Source organism: Podospora pseudoanserina, chromosome 5, assembly GCF_035222485.1.
Source record: "Podospora pseudoanserina strain CBS 124.78 chromosome 5, whole genome shotgun sequence".
Taxonomy (NCBI): Eukaryota; Fungi; Ascomycota; class Sordariomycetes; order Sordariales; family Podosporaceae; genus Podospora; species Podospora pseudoanserina.
Genome location: NC_085924.1, coordinates 3,390,477 through 3,406,048, shown reverse-complemented (window position 1 = coordinate 3,406,048; position 15,572 = coordinate 3,390,477). Strand labels below are relative to the sequence as shown.

At 52.3% G+C, this 15,572-nt stretch overlaps 3 protein-coding genes across 3 annotated transcripts; all 3 read left to right on the top strand.

Moving 5' to 3' along the window:
* Nucleotides 1–598: 598 nt before the first annotated feature.
* QC764_508115 (uncharacterized protein) lies at nt 599–2,802 on the top strand. The gene is made up of 2 exons (XM_062948069.1): nt 599–1,850; nt 1,909–2,802. Exons 1-2 carry the CDS (start codon nt 1,836–1,838, stop codon nt 2,620–2,622), a joined length of 729 nt encoding a protein of 242 aa, XP_062799468.1. The 5' UTR covers nt 599–1,835; the 3' UTR covers nt 2,623–2,802.
* Nucleotides 2,803–3,541: 739 nt separating this feature from the next.
* On the top strand, nt 3,542–9,503 carry QC764_508110 (uncharacterized protein; the record flags this gene model as incomplete). Its single annotated transcript, XM_062948068.1, has 5 exons — nt 3,542–4,120; nt 4,181–5,054; nt 5,119–6,887; nt 6,944–7,953; nt 8,014–9,503. Exons 1-5 carry the CDS (start codon nt 3,960–3,962, stop codon nt 9,501–9,503), a joined length of 5,304 nt encoding a protein of 1,767 aa, XP_062799467.1. The 5' UTR covers nt 3,542–3,959.
* A 3,960-nt stretch (nt 9,504–13,463) lies between these two features.
* QC764_0083910 (uncharacterized protein) lies at nt 13,464–14,804 on the top strand (the record flags this gene model as incomplete). Its single annotated transcript, XM_062940837.1, has 1 exon — nt 13,464–14,804. The coding sequence occupies one exon, from the start codon at nt 13,464–13,466 to the stop codon at nt 14,802–14,804; it is 1,341 nt and encodes a 446-aa protein (XP_062799466.1).
* Between the last annotated feature and the right edge of the window lie 768 nt (nt 14,805–15,572).

The window sequence follows — 15,572 nt, the reverse complement described above, 5'->3', positions numbered from 1 at the left end:
TGTCGAGGTCTCCAAGGCAGAGGTTGTGTGTGGAGGGAGCGTCTGGGCCCGTGATCCCCCTGGCAGTCCACTAGGCATTGACTGCATGGCACTAGCGGATAAGGTATGATTGACGACTGGGGAGAGGTCTGGGCAGTTGATAAGGAGACGTTGAGCCGCGGGATGTGTAATGGCGATGAAATGCGTCTTTTTGATAGGAGGTTGCGGTTGCAAATGGCTCGAGTGTTCGCCTGTGATGCTTGTGATAAGTGTTCCAAGTGTTGTTCCTGCTGACAAAGGTCGCGTTCAAGGGCGTCGTTGACGCGCTGCTGAGTGGCATGAAACACTGTTGGCGCAGGCTGTCTGATATTGCGACGGTCGGTCTGCAGTGAGGTCACGTCGGGACAGTCTGGCAACACAGAGGTGTTGCCATCGCAATGTCACCGGCATGAGAATAATGCGAGGTGCTTCGCTGCACAGAAAATGAAGGCATCTCGATGGGGAAAGAGGTTCATGATGAACCCGTGAAGGATCGGTTTGTGGTGGAGCCCATCACGTCCAAGCCCTACCCACCCACCACCCCCCACCTGGTCTGGGCGCCTCATCCCCTGTCGGACCTCAGAGCTGATACCCCTCCCTTCCGCAATCTTCAACGGCGAACCGTGGCACATCGCCAAAGCTTCATCAGCAACAGCCTGTTCTGAGGCTGGATAGCTCCCGTTTGTTTGGTTAGCTCAGGTGTACAAGAAGCACACCGGTAGCCTCGTTTTTGTTCACCTGGTCCAATCGGTCCGCCGGCCGTCTCAGCCGCCAACTATGCCAAACCGACGGTCGGTGTACCCGGCTTATCACGGATGCCGGAGGAGCCAGCAGCATTTTCTCCCTGGGACGGTTTTCTGACTGTCTGTTCTGTCCCAAAGACCACCGATGCCATGTGCGCCACAGGGGCTCCTCGCCTCTTTTTCCCCAGTTCTTCGCCTTATCCAATCCCTCGGTATGCAAGCCGTCAACCATGGACCTGTTCTGACCAGGGTTCGCCTGCTGGTGAACGTGGTCGTGACAGACCCTGCAGTGTGATTCGTGCAAGCCTCACCGCGAAACATGTCTCTTGTTGGGGATCAAAATCCCAGAAGATGGGGGGCCAAGCACAGACTGGACTCTGGCACTCTGCAGCTGCGGCCGCTCTTATTTTCCCACAGACATTCGTGATCGACTGCGCCGCGTGCTGAGCTAAGATTACCTCTGCCAAGTTCATGTGGCTCACCACCGAGGTTATCAAAATGGGCCACATTAGTCGATCAGCCACGGAAACCTCTACCTTCTAAACCCCTGCTGGTCTTTTGTTTGGCCAGATGTTCAACACTGAAGCGTATATCACACGACTTCTCGAGTCGGAGTTTATCTCACATTTCTCACCCCAAAGCACTTCAATTTTGCCACGCCTTGCTGAGATGTATTCAGATCAGGAATATGGGATGCTTACCAGAAGTTTGATTTGCAAAACGATGTCGATGATTTTCCCGTTGCATTATGCGGAGGTCGACAGGAAGGATGACAGTTGAGGCAGAAGACACGGTATAATAAGGAACCCGAGATCCCAATTGTGTCTCCGGATTCTGTCTGTTCTGTCAAACGCTCGCTACTGCTTTCCTGCTCACTTCTGCTCTTTTCTTCAGGCGCTAGACGCTCACCTTTCTTTCTTTGTTGACGATAAGTTTACATTCCTTCTTGATCTGCTGGATAGATCTCTTTCACTTGTTCCGTCAGCTTTCAATTTTCTTGGTCGTGGAGATACTTCTCGGTTCGGCGCTGTTCACTTCTTTTCAAATCATATAGATTTTGACGACACATCCAAGATGGTCAACAAGAAGGTATGATTCTTTCCCCTTTACACTTGAAAAGGATTCTCATCAATATCCGCAACTACAGGTGGCCTTGACAATAGCTCTCACAGCAGCAGCAACCGTGTCCGCCTCGCCTCTCGTGGTCCGACCAATCCCCACACCGACAACCGCCTCAGCCCCGGCTGCCAACTCAACTCTAACACCTCCCGCCACTTCAGCAGGCAACGCTACCGCTCCACCGGCTCAGATCACCAACCCAGCCGAAGCGGGGGCGGGAGCAGAAGCTGGCCAACCCGGCAACATCATCGACGCTGTCAACGCTCTCGTGTCCCAAGTGAAAGGCATCCTCGGACCTCTTTCTGCAGCTGCAGCAGCAGCCGACAGTGCAGATGCCGCAGGAGAGACGACCATAACCGCAACTGTAACGGAGAGAGCAAAGGCTACTGGCGGTGCCGGGGCAGGTGTTGGAGTGATAATGAAGCCCGCCAATGGGACCGAAGCTGCTACCTCCGCGGCCGGTGAGACCGAGGCATCCCCGACTGCACCACCGGTGGCTGGTGCGCCTGCAGACGCTCCAGCTGATGAGGCTAAAGACGGTGAAGCTGCCGCACCCCCTGCTGCGGGAAAGTCGGATCCTGTCTCGTCTGTAACCTCTGCCGCCGCCACTGCCACGTCCGAGGCTGTGGCCGTCTCTTCCCCTGCGCGGAACGGAACGGATTCTGCTGGCACCGGACGGAATAGTGATGCCGGGGCTGAGGAGGAGAGCGATCCGACGATTGTTATCATTGTTAGTCAGTAAATGGGTGCGATAACGTATTGTCAGTTGTTGATACCATTGTTAAGAAAGGCAGTTGTGACTAACTATGGTTATATTGAGCTAGTTTCTGCCGTCGACACCTTCACAAAAGTTTTGGTTTACGGATTTGCCTTTGAAGTTAGAGTAGAGAGAAAACCTGATAATGTAATATCTATGTGGACAAACGGTGCCTCTGACCTACTAGGGGCTTTCAGTGTCTTGGACCTACGATATGTTAAGGTAAGGAGCCAGTTACCAATCAAAGACAAGTCACTTGAGGTTCGTTGTTTTTCGAGTTTTGAGCAAGCCGAATAAGATGCATCAAAACTCGAACATTCGACTGGTAAACTCTTTGTTCAGCAGTTTTCTGCCTAGTTTCTCAATCATTTTTTTTTTTTTTTGGTTCAATCAACTCAATAAGCCGAACAAGAGTTTAACACAATCTAGTAAGGCAAGCAAAGGCAAAAAGTAAGAATGACACAAAAGTCAAAACATACAACACCAGGGATTCCCCAGTGGTCACCCACCTGAGTACTGGTCTGGCGGTCAATTGCTTAACTAGGGGAGAGCGGACGGGATCCCGTGTATTCAACTGCCTATGGTCGTATGTGATTGTTTTGGTTGGAATCGGGTGTTATGTTGTGGCTGCTCAGATGGGCATTCTTTACTTTTTATCTACCCCAACTCAGGGGCTCAGGGGCCGAGGGGCATAAGAAAAACACTGCCCAAGTCACTAACCGCGGCATTGTTCCAGAGAATGTGGGGTAATCGGAGCTAACTGTGCCAGAGGAACAAGGGGCTGCGTCTTCGTCACTTCTTGGGACTGCCAAAGGCCCAACAAGACCCAATCATGTCCTCCCTCGACCAGCAACAGCATCTTTCTTCCACGCATCACCAGCTTCACTTTTGCTGTCCATCTTCCATTCGGATCACCATTTCCATCTCCGCTTGCACTGATGCAGTTGCCAGCGCAACTGGCTCCACTTACAACGACGCCCAACCACCCGCCAAGCCACAGGATTGGCTAGCAGCACGTCAACATGCAGCAAGTCGCGTTGGGCTGGGCTCATGCCATCTCCATTTTCACATGTGGAGTTCGATCGAGCACCTCACGGAACCGAATTCCAAGACTCGTTCGTTCCCATTGTGTACATACATACATACAATTCATTTTTCGCTTCATTATCTCGACCTGACCCAGCTTCAAATTGAACGACCGGGGTATCCGTACCTTTCCCAAACTTCAATCGAAGAATGTATCCACTATAGAGTGTATCCCCTAGTCGTCTTTATGGGCCCTTGCTCTCGCTTCACCGACAATTGACCACCACCATTACATCATGTCTCCCTCAGGCCGTCTCCCAACACCGGACTTTTACAATGACGACGACAGGCTTCCAGCAACCAGGCAAGAGGCGATAGATCATATCCTTCAGATCCGGAGATGGCAGGAGGACTCGGGCTTTCTGACCAGCCGGGCGTTCCAGGGGATGCTGAAGACGTGTGTTTGAACTCTGCTGATCCACCTGGGTGACATCGATCGATACTGACACAATTCCAGACTGAGTGAGAATCTGACCACCACCACTTCCCGCTTCATCTATGAGCTGCTCCAAAATGCAGACGACCTTGACTATGGGGGCGCGTCTCCGCAGGTTCACTTCACCTATGACGCCGAGAAACGCCACCTTCTCGTCGAGTCCAATGAGATTGGCTTCAAGAAGAAGAACGTCAGGGCCATCTGCAGTGCGGCCGAGAGTTCCAAGAACACGCAGAGAGGATATGGCATCGAGCGGAGATTAATCGGAGAAAAGGGTCTCGGTTTCAAATCGGTCTTCAAGGTGGCATCAAGCGTCTGGATCAGGTCTGGGCACTACTCGTTTCGATTCGACCGTGATGGAGAGCTTGGGAGGATACGGCCAATCTGGGACGACGACTTCCCCGCTGAGGAATACGCTGCCGGGCTCACAACCGCCATCCTTCTCAAAATCGCCAGTCCAACTCACGATCGTCAGACGGGCACCTCGGATCCAATGGACCTTGTCTTACAAGGCCTGGAGAACCTCAAGCCTGGTCATCTTCTGTTTCTTTCCAAGGCCAAAGAAGTCAAAGTCGGCAAGGTTGTTGGTTCTGGAGCGTTGAGGAGTTTCATCCGGGGTTCGACGGCTACAGCTAAGCCGACAGCAGTCTTCAAAGCCGATCATATTCCACCACACCGAAACACACTGTTGCCGGTGTCATTGTATTACAATGATGTGATCAACCAACAGGTCGCCTTTCGGCATCTTGTCACGGACTTGCCCGACACACCAGAGCGCCCAGGGTGTCTGGAATCGGAGGTGACTTTGGTGTTTCCCCTCAAGATTCCACTTGATGAGCCACCGGAATCTCAGATGGTTTATGCGTTTTTGCCAATCAGAGATTATGGCTTCAAGGTGCGTTGGATTTCTGGGAAGTTGAGTATTGGAAACAGGTTTGCTAACGAAGCTGCGCCAATAGTTGTCCATCCATGGTGACTTCCTTCTTGTCCCAAGCAGAGAAAGCATCATCGACAATGTGTGGAACAGGGCCTTGGTGGAGGGGGTCTGCCGGGCTTTGGTCAATGCCATCCCTGGCTTTCACCGATTTGGCTATCACGAGCTCTTCTACCGGTGGCCATTACTATTGCCCCCCGGACCAACACGCAGTGACATCTTTGAACCAGTACAAAATCGTCTGCGTGACCTTTGCTCACTGAATCCCGTCCTTGAAGACTCCAAAGGGCGCCTTGTCTGCGGGAGTCAGCTGAAGATCGTTCCGACGAGGCTCAAAGATCAGGACGGAAGGAACATACTGCCGGCTGCATATTCGACGCAACACCTCATTTCCGACAAATACCCCGCCAGAATTCACGCCAAACTTCAAGCACTCGGTGTACCGCTGCTGTCTCCGGAGGACTTCCTCGCCGACTTGGGAGGCTTCATCTCGAATTTCCCCACAGAGTTCCGGGGAATGCCAGTGTCGTGGCATAACGCTCTCTGCAAGGCTCTCCACTCCCTGTTGGACACCCACCGCGAGGTTATTGAGACCCTTGAGATTATCCCTGTTCACGACAAGACGTGGGTTTCCTTCAAAGGACGCCGTTTGTATCTCCCATCAGATGTCGACCTAAAGCTGCCTGTGAGCATCAGCCCACTAGGGATCGATCTCGACATCCGACAAAACGCCGACCGGGCCAAGTTCTTCCAGGCACTAGGTGCTCAGATTGTGGACAAGATGAGCTTTTGTGATCTTTTGCTTCAGGAACATCAACCTGATGTTCCGAATCAGAGGTTCCTTGCGTTGACTCTCCAGGACAGGATCGAGGATTTCGTGTTTCTGTACCGCGCGAATTGGAAGCCAAAGAACAACGATATCCCGGAGCTTTGGTGCGCAGCGAATGTTGATCCATCCAAGATTTGGAGGTTGTCGTGGGTTTACCTGCCGGACAAAGACCCTTACTCTGCGAGTTCACTTGCCAAAGAGACAAGGTTGACATTGCTTTTCCTCCATGACCTCTATTTGAAGACGTTTTCTCAGCTACCGGGTGGGCTTTTGTGGCTCTCTGACACCCTCAAAGCGAGAAGGTTTCTGCGTGTGGTGCAACCTGGGCCCCTGGATTGGGGTGTCAATACGCACCGGCTTCACAGCGATTTCAAAGCACTTTTGCAACGCGATCCAATCAAAGGATTGGAACTCCTGCAGCACCACTGGGAGTTTTACCGGTCTTGGTTCGTTCCAACAACGCAGAATGGCTACGAGTGGACCTTTTCCGAGGAGGATATCAAGTCCATCCATACGTTTTCTTCCACTCAGTCGGAGCTGACGAATGATCTGTCGATGCTCGAGTTTCCGTGTCACGGTGGGAGCATGGCGAGGTTGATGGACACGGCCCTTCCACGGCAGAGCTTACTGGTGCTGGCTGATCAGAGACTATCATACCACTGCAGTGAGGACCATAGCTTGTTCTGTTGGATTTGCGATATCATCAAGTCGATGCTTGCTCGCCCCGGACCTCGCCCAGTTCGTTCTGACCGGCTGCTGAGGGTCAACGAGCCGGAGGATAAGTCGTGGGATTTTTTAAGACATTTCGGGGTTCATGTTGAGCCAGAGCCAAAGGTGTTTCTTGATTATCTGGTCCAGCTGTCTGGCAGGGCAACGACACAAAGGGATATGGAGCAGCTTTACGAGCAGTTGGAGAGTTCGATTCTGAAGTATGGGCACAAGGAGAGGGATATGAAAGATATCAGGCAAGTTACAGCGACATGTGCAACTATGAGCTCGACTTGATTACTGACAAGACTAGATCCGCACTAAACGGCAAGAATTACATCTACATCCCCAGAAAGGGCGGTCAGACTGTGGGGTGGTGGGCACCCGCTTCGTTGTGTGTCTGGGATGGGCCGCCGTGTCTGAGATATATCCAGCGCATCAAGACGTTCTATCCTCACCGCGACAACCTGTTCCGAAATTTACTCGAGATCAGCAACGCCAACTTGAACAGCTTGTTTCTGGAAGTCAGTCACATTGATGTGTCTGATACAGAGCACATCAAGGCATTGCTGGTTCAGATATCGCAGCAACTGCAGGTTTCGGCCCATGATTTGGACAGGCCTGATTTCTCGAGCTGTGCCATGTTCCCGGTCAGGTTGACGGGTAAGAAATCGATGACGGTGGTGCTGCGCTCTGCAGAGGAGGAGTGGTGCATTCCAGAGGAAAGGCTTCATATCGAGGCTTTATCTGGAGTTGCACCCCTGTCAATTTTGGATGCTGGGTTCTTTGAGATGGACGGGATGGAAGCTCTTGTTAGGGAGCTTGGTCTCAAGGAACGTCTTGTGTCTAGGAGGCTGGCTGGGCAGGAGACGGATAAGGGCGATGCGGTTCAGCATGTGGCCTTTGAGGAGGTGCTAAGGGGCAAGGCGCTCTATCTTGCGGAGCTTATCCCGAACACCATCTCAGGGCTATCCTTTCGCCGGAAGAAGACCCAGCTCGTCAATGTCCAAGTGTACTCTTGCACAAGGATCAACATCAAGCTCAAGGTCAAGGTCAACGGGAAAGAGGTCAAAGGTGTACCAATCAAGAGCCGTGTGGCCAAAGAGGTTGTTGACGACAGTCTCCGGTTCTACATCATCGACACCCGCAAGTCGATTCCAGTTCATTGGCTGTCTGAATTGCTCGTTGAGTTTTGCGGCATCAAGAATAACCAAGACATTCAGCTTTTGATGCAGATCCTGAACTCAAATGATGATGAGATCATCCGGGATGAGTTGGAGTATCGACGGGAGCGGATGGCGGTGGTTAGGCGCCCGACAGAAGGTAGGTTTGGCTCTTTAGGAGACACTGAGGGTCATGTGAGTGCTAACATCATGTTAACAGAACTTGAAGAAGAAGAGTCTTCCGAATCGGAATCTGAGGTGGAAGCCGTACCAGAGCCTGAGCCGCAGCCTGAGCCGCAGCCAGAAGTGCAGCCAGAAGTACAACCAGAGCCGCAAGCTGAGTCTGAGCCCGAGCCCGAGCCCGAGCCGGAGAACGAAGCGGATCAATCCTCACTTCACCCACAGCGAGTATCAATTGTCCTCAGACATTCTCGGTCAGTGGACACTGGCTTTGAGGAAGCTAAAAGGGCGAAAGAGCCCTGGAAGTTTCTTCAGGTCCAGGAGCATGAGACGGCCAGGCCTGCAACAACATCAAAGCGCAGTGAGCACGAGGATTTCATTGCCATGTGCTACGGTCACTCTCACCTCGACAGCCCTGAAGTCTTCACCCAGTTTGCACTCGACCTCCTTTACCGTGCAGGTTATCGCAAAAGCTCCCCATTCTGCACCTGGATGCCCAGTGAGATTCACGATCGAGACCCTCAAGCTACAAAGAGAAACTCGATCACCACCTGGAGCGCCGTCAATCAAGGCTTTCACGCTGGCTCACCCCTGGGTTTATCCGCCACTTTCAAGGGCCCAGCAAGCACCACAACACCCCCTGTTCTCACCCTAAAAGGCGTCTATATCGACACCGTCCACGCTTGTTTCGACCTTGATCTACGCCCGGACAGCAGAACTCTAGACCTCGCAAGCATCCTCCACCGCCTGAGGAAGTTCCTCGCCCCCCTACACCCAGACCCCAACCCCGATAAAAAAGACTCCAAGGACCAATGGCGACGGGACTTGTACCTCCTCGAGCTCTTGACAGGCGACTCTGAACTCCCAGCAGCCACCCGAAACCCAACCCCCCTCAGCCGCTTCATCGACACCCACCAACAAGCCAACAACCCCACCCCACCTCAGACACCGTCCGACCCATCCCACCGATGGTTTACCCCCTTTGCCCAGCAAATCCTCGCCCTCCACCCCGACGACGACAGGAGGATCCTCGAGCCAGAAGTGCAAGCCAATCTCGACAAGGTCAAGGCCACTGCTCTCGCGTTCCTGAGTCGGTTCCCCGATCCGGCCGTGTGCATCACTGTCTCGCCGGAGAATAACACCTTCTTCGCGGGTATCGTCCCAGGCGCAGCCAAGCCGGGCGATCGAGTCTTTGTTCCCCACGGCTCCAAAGTCCCGTTTGTGGTGAGGAGAAAGAGCAGCGGTCGGCCGAGACAGGTGAGCTCCGTGTCGCAGGGTAGTAGTGTACCACAGGTGCCGAGGGAAAGTCCGAGCGCGAAGCCGCCGGCTTTCGCAAAGATTGTGCGGAGGGCGAGCATGAGGACTAGTTTTGGGCTGAAGTGGAAGAGTAAAGCGCTTGGTGGGGGGTTGGGGAGGAAGAAGAGTAAGGGGGGGGATTTGGATCAGGGGACTATGACGGAGTTTTCTCCTACGGGGGGTTGGATAGTGGGGTGGGAAGTATGGAGGATGTGGTGGCGGGGGGGTCTGTGAATGGGGGTGGTCACGGGGAGCATCATGAGGTTGGGAAGGAGAGGGAGAGGAGTAGGAGTTCGTTTAGTTTTAGGAGGCAGGAGAGTTGGGATTGGGGGGGAAGTTGGGGGTCATGGGGGCCGGGGAGTGTGAGTGCTGGTGCTGGTGGGGGTGGGTTGGGGGTTATGGAGGAGGAGGTTGGGGAGGGGGAGGTTGCTCCTGAGGTGAAGACGGTGAGTTTGGAGGGGGAGGATGATAGGTATGAGTTGATTGGGGAGGGGTATGTGCAGGGGCTGATGTATTTTGAGAGTTCGAGGGTTAGGAGTGGGGGTGAGGGGAGGGAAGGGGTGGTTTGTTTGGTGTAGGGTGGTTGCTTGGTTGGTATATATACAGAGATGTCAGGAGTAGGTTTTTGGCTCTTTTGTACTGGTGGTTTGAAGTGCCTTTTCTTTTCTTTTTTTCTTTTTTTCTTTTTTTTTTTTTGGTTAACGAAGACTATGACGTGTATGTACATAAAAAAGATTGGAAAGTTATATAAGTATGGTTGCTTGGAGTTGATACACTTGTGTTTCCTGTTGGAATCTGACCCTTCACACTTGGACCTCCTTGAACTCTGAAAAGTTCAAACCATCATGTGGTTTCCCAGCCAAAGTCAGGTGATATGATTGAACGAAGGCCACCAGGCAAACATTCTATCGACCCCCCAGGCTGGGCAAGGGGCCCCGAGGCAAGCTTCATGGACCCCAAAAAATCCACCACTGCCCAATGTGATGGCCCAGCAGAAACAGCGATATTCCGCACACTTGTCCCGTTGGCATTCCGCGCCCCAGTATCAGCGCCATACCGCAGGACAAGCCGCAAAGTGCTAAGGCGGTTGAGTTTGACTGCTGTCATGGCAGTGGTATTGCCCAGTTTATCGGGCAGGTCTGATTGGGAGCACCAGTATAAAGAAGTTCCAAGACAACTTCACTGAAACCTCCCATCACGGCGCAGTGGAGGGGAGTGCCGTATTTGTTGTCCGTTTGTAAGTTGATGTGAGGTTTGGATTTTGACTTGCACATGGCTTGGACGAGATCGGTTTTATTGCTGTAGCATGCGTAGTGCAAGGGTGAGAGTCCGGACTTGTCGGTGGAAGTGATATCGGCTCCGTTGTTGGTGAGGAGGTTGCTATTGGCTGCTGAGGTGCAGTAATATAATGGGGGTTCTTCCTTCGTCGTCTTTGGCTTCGAGCAGACGGTTGTCTTGCTGGAGAATCCATTCTGCGGCTAGGCTTGACGGTCCGCTGATGGCCATGTGTAAGCGGGTTCGTCTGCGGCTGTCGAGACATGGATGATCAGGGTGGGGGACTTGCTGTTGTGTTTTGTGAATTAGATCGAGGATTCGTAGGTTGTCTTTTGTGTTTCTTCTCGCTGACAGCAGAGCGGCAAAGTTAATAGGGGGATGGAGGCGCCCTTGATCACTCAGAGAAGTACACTGCATGATACATAACTTTGGCTCGGCCTGTAAAAGGGCAGAAGCAGTGTCACAGTAGTGTAAGTCAATAGCCTGCATTAGTCCTATCGTGATCCCGTTGCTTGCGGTTATGGATAAGGGCTGGAGGCTTTGGATCATTTCAATGGTGCGTTTTAGGTTCTGGTTGCTTTTGGCACCATGCATCGCTCGCCGCTCTAGGGTTTACGAAAAGCAAAGAGCTATCCACAAAGAGTTTGTGTTGATGCAGGCCATTGCCCTCTTACGCGGAGCGCTCTTCAAAAGGACCTCGAGGATATCAGGGCGGTGATATTGCACAGCTATGTGCAACGAGGTCCAAGAGGATCGAAGGTCGGTTTGATTGTACTGCTTTTCGGAATACACAGGCGCGAGTGCATCCGCTCCGAGAGCCAACAAGGTCTTAACTGCAGGCAAGTTATATACCTGAATGGCCATACACAATGGTGTACCAGTAAGCTGAAGCGGCCATTGGGGATGGAAATCTTGGTTTAGCGTCAGCGCCAAGTTGACTGAGAGCTGTCCTGGAGGTGATTTTAGTCGCTGCAGAATGTGTAGGGCTTCATTTGGTAATTCGAGCATAAACAACCAATGGAAAATCGTGCTTCCGCCCGGTGATCATGAATTCGGGTTGGCGCCTCCAGCGATAAGTCGATAAGTCTCGCCATTGCGGCACTATCCCCGTCGAGACATGATCTGGCGAGAGGAGAAGTTTGATCCCCCTGGGTTGACAAACGAAGAAGTCTCGCGACCTTGGAGGTATATGCTTCTTGGGCGTCAGGAAGGTTGCAGGTGAATAAGCCAGCGGACTCTTGTGCCACGGAATGTCCCCTAGCCGCTGCAACCTCCGCAAAGAAATATGCATCTTGGTCTTTTCGCTCTCGACCAAACCCGCCGTTAGAGTATAAGGCCATTTGCCAAGCGATGCAACCGTTGTCTGGATGGGACTGCTCTGCGTAGATAGTTTTAAGGTCCGCAAAGATCTGTTTTGTTGTTCAAGATCCCATATGATATCTTTTCGAATTTCGGGTCTCAAAATCTGTCAGGTCCAACATCAGCAAGAGGCATTTTGTGTGTTTGAGTGACAGAAGTCGTCACGTCACGTCGTACCTCGTATGTAGGATCTGGACTGTCGACTTGGATAGGGAAGGTCTGTCCACATCCATTTAAAGCAGCAGTGCTGGCAGAAGTTATTAGCTCATGATAAAACGGTTGATGATCTGAAGCCGAAAGCAAAGAAATAAGGTCTCTCACTGCCACTGTGTGCAAATTGGCAGGTTAGCACAGTTGACTCGTTTGTTCGTATCCTCCTGCAGTGTCTTGTCCAGAGTGGCTTTGAGGATGATATCAATTCCCGACTCTTGTCTGCATTTTGGTACGCACTTCTTTGCTGCCTCCAGAAGCCCACTAGAATGGGTGTACTCGATTCTCTTATCCTCATTCGCAGTGGTGTATACAAGGCCTCCGAGACAAGCCTCCCACAACAAAATGCCAAATGACCAGATGACGCACAGGGGCAGGCCTGACTGCATGATCGGGCATGCCTTCTGGTTTTGCACTTCTGGAGCATTGTATCTGAGCACATGTTAGCAGATTGAAATGGTATTTGACTCTGGATACCAAATGCACTTTTCCAAAACTCACAGGAATGTTCCGGTATATCTCAGCGAACCGCTCACAGCCGCCGCACTCCTTCTCAAACAATATTGCACCCCCAAAATCCGCAACCTTGGCCAGTGCACCCGTCGGTCTGGTTGTGTCTGGGAAAACAGGCACATTGTCAAGCTTGACATCTCCATGAACAACCCCACACCCATGCAGCGCCGAAAGTCCAGCAGCCACATCTCCAACCAACAGCTGAACGTTTGCCTCAGATGCAGCATGCCAACCGTTGTCATTGGTCGTCTGGTAGCGACAGAGTCTGCAACCCCTCTCTTGGTGGCTGGTTTGAAAACCCCATGGGAGCCCAACTTCTCGGACACCATTTCTTGCCGTCCTTCAACAATCCATCACAAAGCGGTTTCTATTCCCGATTCTCTATCGGCCCGCTGCCGGACACTGCGCCATTGATCTAGACCGCCCCACTACCGCCTACCCGCCGTCTCGTTCTCCTGTGCACAGCGGCTCAAGAGATGGACGATCGCACGTCCGTGAGTCAAAATCGAGGGTGACCGCTTGGGTCTACGCATAAGCTGATCTAGAACACTACGAGAATAGGCACAGACTGAATCGATCCGTATCGACAGCGTACAAACAGAAGGTAGTTCGCGCGTTCATATCGGGAATAATTACAACTTATCTGAAGAGAACTGCCTGCGCCATCTGCGATTGACCGACCCCCGTGCTGATAAAAAACGCATCGAGCAAACGAAGGGTGGTTTGCTCAGAGATTCCTATCGTTGGATTCTCGATAACGCCGACTTCCGACGATGGCGTGACGACCCACAGCGTCGGCTGCTCTGGATTAAAGGTGACGCTGGCAAGGGCAAGACCATGCTGCTCTGCGGCATTATAAATGAGCTCGAGAAGACGGCCAATTCCGGCCAGCTCTCCTACTTCTTCTGTCAAGGCACCAATACCGATCTTGACAACGCCACGGCCGTCCTACGCGGCCTCATCTATTTGCTTGTCGACCAGCAGCCATGCCTTACTTCGTACCTGCAGACGAAGTATGACCGTGCGGGGAAACGGTTATTCGAAGACGAAAATGCTTTCTACGCCCTGTGCGACATCTTTCACGCCATCTTGCGAGACTCTAGGCTTGCAGCGGCATATCTGGTTGTTGACGCCCTCGACGAGTGCGACAAAAACCTGCAACAACTTTTGGAGATTATCAGAGACACGGCATCGGCAACACATGTGCCGATCAAATGGATTGTGTCGAGTCGGAATAGGCCCGATATTGAGCAGCAGTTTACCCTCGATGATTCGCGCATGAGGCTTAGTCTTGAGCTCAATGCAGAGCAAGTGTCTCGCGCTATTGACTTGTATATCGACTACAAGGTCACCCGGCTTAAATCGATTGAGCATGACGAAGCCATGCAAGATCAGGTCAGATCTCAGATGCGACAAAAGGCTGAGGGAACCTTTCTCTGGGTAGCACTAGTCTTCCAGGAGCTTCAGAAGCCTGTGTTGAGCAGGGACGTGCTTCCGCTGCTGGAAGAAATCCCCCCCGGTTTGGAACCACTCTATAATCGAATGATGAATCAAGTCGAGCAATACGAAAGATCCTGCCGGCATGTTCTTGCAATGGTTACTCTTGCGCATCGTCCACTTCATATCTCCGAACTACGGGCCTTAGCAGATGCCTCTGGCACAGGTGAGCTGGAAAAGATCATTAATATGTGTGGCTCATTCATCACAATCCGAGACGCTCAGATCTATCTCATCCATCAATCCGCCAAAGACTACCTTACCGGCAATGCGTCACCTAGGGTCTTTCCTTCCGGCACCAAGCCGGTTCATCGCGATCTGTTCTTACGTTCGCTACGGGCTTTGTCCGGGACCCTGAAAAAGGATATATACGGGCTTCGTAATCCCGGACTCCTAGTTCACGAAGTGCAGCCGCCTAATCCGGACCCATTAAGCGCGGTGAGGTACTCCTGCGTTTACTGGGTCGATCATCTGCTTGAGGCTCACGGACAGGACTCTAATCAAGGGAAAGAACTCCCTGACAATGAGGAGATCCATACGTTTCTGAAGACGCATTTTACCCATTGGCTTGAGAGCCTGAGTCTTTTGCGCAAGCTTCCAGACGGCATAGTTTCATGTCGAAGGCTTCTGCATGCAATTCAAGTACGTCGTACAAGAGGTCAATTATACTCCACCTGCTAAATAAATGCAGCCAGCATCTAGTGTAGGCGGTAGATCTGAAAAGACATCTACCAGAAAGTGGTTTCGTTCCCTCAGGGTATGTCGTACAATGCTGTATCCGCATCTTCTCTACTAACTAATCAGAAGTTAACACCTAGTTCGCCTGCACCAAACGTATCCACCGTTAATACGGGGTTTCAACTTATCGACTTCTTAAGAGATGCTGTAAATTTCGCATTTAGCTACGGTTCGATTATAGAAGAGGCACCATTGCAGACATATGCTGCCGCGCTGCTTTTCTGTCCAACAAACAGCAAGGTAAAGAGAGAGTATTGGGAGGAAAGATTGCCACTCGTCAAGAACGTTTCAGGCATTAACAACAACTGGGACGCATGTCTTCAGACGCTCAAAGGCCATAGCTCGTCGGTCAATAGCGTCGCCTTCTCGCCGGACGGCCGGACGCTTGCGTCGGCTTCATGGGATGGGACGATACGGCTCTGGGATGCGGCAACAGGCCGCGCGACACAGACGCTCAAAGGTCATAGCAGGCCGCGCGACACAGACGCTCAAAGGCCATAGCTCAAAAGTCAATAGCGTCGCCTTCTCGCCGGACGGCCGGACGCTTGCGTCGGCTTCAGCCGATGAGACGATACGGCTCTGGGATGCGGCAACAGGCCGCGCGACACAGACGCTCAAAGGTCATAGCAGGCCGGTCTGTAACGTCGCCTTCTCGCCGGACGGCCGGACGCTTGCGTCGGCTTCAGACGACGAGACGATACGGCTCTGGGA